The 4,581-nt window shown below is 34.4% G+C and overlaps 1 protein-coding gene across 1 annotated transcript; it reads right to left on the bottom strand.

Moving 5' to 3' along the window:
• Positions 1–213: 213 nt before the first annotated feature.
• LOC117105504 (E3 ubiquitin-protein ligase TRIM71-like) lies at positions 214–3,601 on the bottom strand. The gene is made up of 2 exons (XM_033246668.1): positions 3,553–3,601; positions 214–2,028 (listed from the first exon to the last, which is right to left on the bottom strand). The coding sequence occupies exon 2, from the start codon at positions 2,024–2,026 to the stop codon at positions 1,475–1,477; it is 552 nt and encodes a 183-aa protein (XP_033102559.1). The 5' UTR covers positions 2,027–2,028; positions 3,553–3,601; the 3' UTR covers positions 214–1,474.
• Positions 3,602–4,581: the final 980 nt, after the last annotated feature.

Here is a 4,581-nt window from a genome sequence, read left to right as displayed (position 1 = left end):
TCACCATTTTTTATCAAATAATTGTAGCTTTTGAATATTTGAAACTGTTATATTTTTATCCATATCCATGGTTACACCATGAGGACCCCAAACTTTGCCATCTTCCTTACCACAGCCTACAAGTATTTTCATGAATTTACCATTTGCATCAAACATTTGTATTCTGTCATTTCCAATCATGTGACCTTCCTTAGTTAAAGTGACATCTTTTGGTTGATACATTTGACCTACTCCACTAATCTGTGAACCTATCACACCCAGTAGCCTGCCATCAAACATTGAATTTATACACACACTGAGCATATTCATCTGCTACATACAAGGCTCTAGTTTCCTTGTTAAATGTCAAGCCCACTGGTATTCTCAACATGCCTTTACCAAATGAATGGACTTCTTGAAATTTTCCATCACAAGATACTATACATTTTGCTATGTCATCACTATATATCATGTTACCATCACTCATTAGATGCATTCGATTCACCTTCACATTTTGTGGCACCTGTATCCTAGCAACAAATGAACCTGATTGGTTGAACTTCAATATATCTTTACTTTCACTTGATACTAATATGCATCCATCTCTGGCTAACACTACATCACTCACCCAATTGTCTTAACAATGTTGTGTATAATCTGATATATTACCAGTAGTATGAACAAGTCCTAGTGCTTCCACCTTGATATTCACTGGAGATCCTTTGATGTGCTCAGCTCTAGCAGTTACCTTCATTTGCCAATCACCTTCCACATTGCATCTACCTGTTATTGTGTACTGTTCATCTCCATCATATTCTACGTCAGTTGGTGATTCTTCACATGATGAGTTTAATAATGTTGCAGCTAATTGGCATGCATCACTCTCTGATAGACTTGATACTTTCACTACAAATGGTTGTCCTTTTGTGACAGTAAATTCTTTATCTTCATCAGCAACCTCATACGTCATATCAACAGTTATGATTTTACCAATGCCTTCTGTATTCATCAACTCATCCAAGTGCGTACATGGAATGAAATGTGGTGTAATATTTATTTATTTTATAAAATTATTTATCAAAATCAGTTGCTAGGACCTTGTCTCTGACAGCGTTGATAGCTGTTTTATGGGATCCAAGTGTTTCTCGTTCTTCTGGTTTGTTCATCATTTTATTGATTGAGGCCATTAGATTATTCACTTGAGTTCTCTGTGAATCAATATCTTTAAATTTACTATCAAGGGCATCTTCTTTTTCTTTGTATAACTTTTTCATATTCAAAATTAATTCTTTGCTTTTCTCTTGAAATTTCTTAATAAGTTTATTTTCCTGGATTTCAGTGGCTGTTGTACTTAAACTTAGTTGTGATTTAAATGATGATTTACTTTTAGCTATGAATTCAACTTTTTCTGTTAATTTATTTTCAATTTCCTCTGCTAATTTGACAAGTTCGGTGACATCTTTGTTAAACTCTTCTATGGCAGTTGACATTGGAATCACTTCATGTTGTTTTTGATAACAGCAAAGGATGTGTTCACATCATTTACATGCTGATTTTTTGCAATTGGAGCAGTAAAATTTAGTGGGGTGTTGCAGTGAACTTGGCAGTTAGTTGGTTGGCCATCTGGTTCCTTTATGTCTAGTGTGTAAAGTGGATGATCCTTAGTTAAAGGTACTGCCTTGTGTTGTTTGATACAGTTGCCTTCACATAGATACAGCTGACATGTTGAGCAGTGGTATGCTGGTTGGTTGTCACAGAAAGAGCATTTAGTTGGTTTTTGTTCCTCAGTTTTCATGACATACTCCAATAGTTGACTTATCATTGTATTTGAAGCAAGCTGTTGTTTTAAGTCTCCTTTGGTTAGATCATGCTGTTGGCCACATGTTGGGCATTCTATCTTCCCATGAGTTTCCACCCATTTCTGGATACACTGTTGACAGTAGGTGTGCATGCATTTCAGTGTCTTTGGTTGGTGAAACCTGTTGAGGCAGATGGCACACTCAAGATCTTTTTGATCCATTAACTGTAATGCCTTAGATACAGACATACCTGTAAAGATAATACTTTTGTTTTTTAAAAAGTTGATAAAAACCTCAAAAGTTAAAATCAAACTTTAATTTTTTTCATTTATAGCGAACATTTTTTAAATAAAATTTATTTAATTTTGTTATAGTTAATCAGTTAAATACATATAATGTCATTACAACTATAACAACCAGTAATTATATGATTTTATGTCTTTGTTGGCCACTCTGCCTGATATAATTTTATAGCAGAGAAATTGAATTAAGAACGAAATAAAGAAACAAGGTGGCATACTGTATTAATCTTATGCACCACAACATAAAAGCCAAAGATTTTCTCGGGTAAAATACCACTTTCTTTACAGAGGCACTATTAATAATAATAGTGATAATGTCATCTTATTACTGGCACGTATCCATCTTTTGGTAGAGCTGCTCACGGTGTCGTTTTCCACCTGCAGAATGTACATGTAGCCTTATTTCTGCATTATTATTTTGAATTAATTTATTTTATTTTAATTATTTATTTATTTTTATGTATATTATTTTTATGACTGAACTAACATGAATGGGAAGATAGGCAAAATACGATGCAAATACTCTTTGGGGTCACCATCCATCACCACCCTGGCGCATTCCCAGACCTCTGCCTATGTGGCTCGAACAAAGGAACTGGAAACACATTTGCCCTGCCACAGACGACTGGGTGCTCAGGAGTTGTAATCGAGACAATGGCCCCCAAAAAATAAATGCCGGCCTGTGAAAAATGGGGGGAGGAGGGGGAACAGTTATTGTATTTAATCAAAATGAGAAATAAAAAGAAATGAATTAAGTCCAGTCTTGAACTCACAAAGTGTTAACAAATTTCGGATGTCTTGTGATAGCTGGTTCCAGACTTCCATCATTATGGCCCAGCCAGCCCACCCTCTCTAATTTTTTTTTTTTTTTTTTTATAAGTGAAGAAAAGCAAAAATTATATTCAAATTTAAGCTGAGAGTGCCATTTCCAGTCAACTAGATGTGCCATAATTATAAATTTTCTTACCTCAGCCCCAACCATGACTGGGACTGAGGTGGTCTACACTCTCCATCTGTAAAAGATGTAACTGGATCCGCCACAGGGTATTGGGAAAATTTTGTATGGAAATACATGTTACGTACAGTGCATTGTTTTCACAATAAATAACCGTTGCACCCGTAAATCGATGTAGTGGTTACTGATTTGGTTACGAAATGTACAAACAATTGCGTTTTACTTGGTTTTGTTTGGAAATATGCATCGCACTTGGAAAAGTAAACAGGATAAAATCTGTGACAGTCATGCGTCCTAACTGGTTTTTTTTCCATTCGCGGGGAACAATTGATATTATGTTTCCCCCTACTGTGAAAAATGAGGGAACGTGTCCCCCTGGCCCCACCGATTGACGCCCATGATGTTGTGTCGTCTTAGAGCTTCATTTGTAACAATGACAAGGATGTTCTCTATATCACAGTAATAAAATATAATATCCAAAATCTGAACTTTCAATAAAAAAACAAACTTTAAATACCTTGCAAGTTGAAGTTCACTTGAATCAGTTATGGCTTCATACGCTGCAGACACTCACAATACACCGTAGGCTTTAATAAGATATTCAATAGTAAAGTTTACAAAATACTCGCAGATAAAACCCAAGCACATTTGATTATGTTTATACACAATGGTTAGCAGGATCCTGATTAATAACATGCGCACATAACAAACATTAACAAACTTTTCAAACTGTCAGTGTAACTTGATTCATCTTCCTGAGGAAGTTTGTATTTATTGAATGCACCAATGTCGGCTTATAGTGAAATAAACCATAAAAGCTTTAGCTTCACACTGTGAGTTAGATATTGAAAATATCCACCATAAAACGAGCTATAAATTTGACAGATATGTGCAAGACTAGTCTGTTTTTGTACAAATAGAACAAAATAAAAATTGTTTGTGTTCTCCCGTAAACCCATTTGGTATTATGCATTAAAGGATCTCTGTAAAAGTTATTGTCATCATTATTATGACGTAGTTCATGAAATGTGTAGGCTGCCTGCACCTTGACCTCTGACGATTAGAGTCTAAACAAATTTTTCACAAAAACGTGATGCAATAATGAAAAAATGATTATTATTGTTTATTTTCAGTAAATATTTCAGCCAATCCAAATTTCTTTCCTATTCTTTCTTCTTATGCTTTTTCCATATTTTTGTTAAATTTAATTTATTTTACTAATAATTACATATTTACAACTGAATACTTTGTTCAAAGAAAGGAATAAATGTATTTTATCCATGTGGAAATTTTAACCTAAATTATTAATACTACTAACATATAATTAATATAAATTTTCAAAACAACACTGAGTACATTGTATACTCTATTAATATTTTTCAATCTTCCTAAATAATCAAAGCCGGAGTTAGCTGGTCTCACGCCAATCTAGGCCATTTTAGGTAGGCTTTCTTCATAAAGGCTTCTACGAATGGATGAGTTGTTGAGCAGGAAATCAAGTTGTCCCTCCCCAGTACCGCGTGATTATAAATCAACGTGAAATCAA

Source organism: Anneissia japonica, unplaced genomic scaffold (genome assembly GCF_011630105.1).
Source record: "Anneissia japonica isolate Jap-2015-1 unplaced genomic scaffold, ASM1163010v1 scaffold7335_len29326_cov107, whole genome shotgun sequence".
In the NCBI taxonomy this organism is placed as follows: Eukaryota; Metazoa; Echinodermata; class Crinoidea; order Comatulida; family Comatulidae; genus Anneissia; species Anneissia japonica.
Note: the sequence above shows the minus strand (reverse complement) of the source record. Positions and strands in the feature narration are given on the sequence as shown.

Excerpts from the sequence above, each read along its gene's own strand:
- LOC117105504 (XM_033246668.1), bottom strand. The coding sequence starts at position 2,026 with ATGTCTGTATCTAAGGCATTACAGTTAATGGATCAAAAAGATCTTGAG.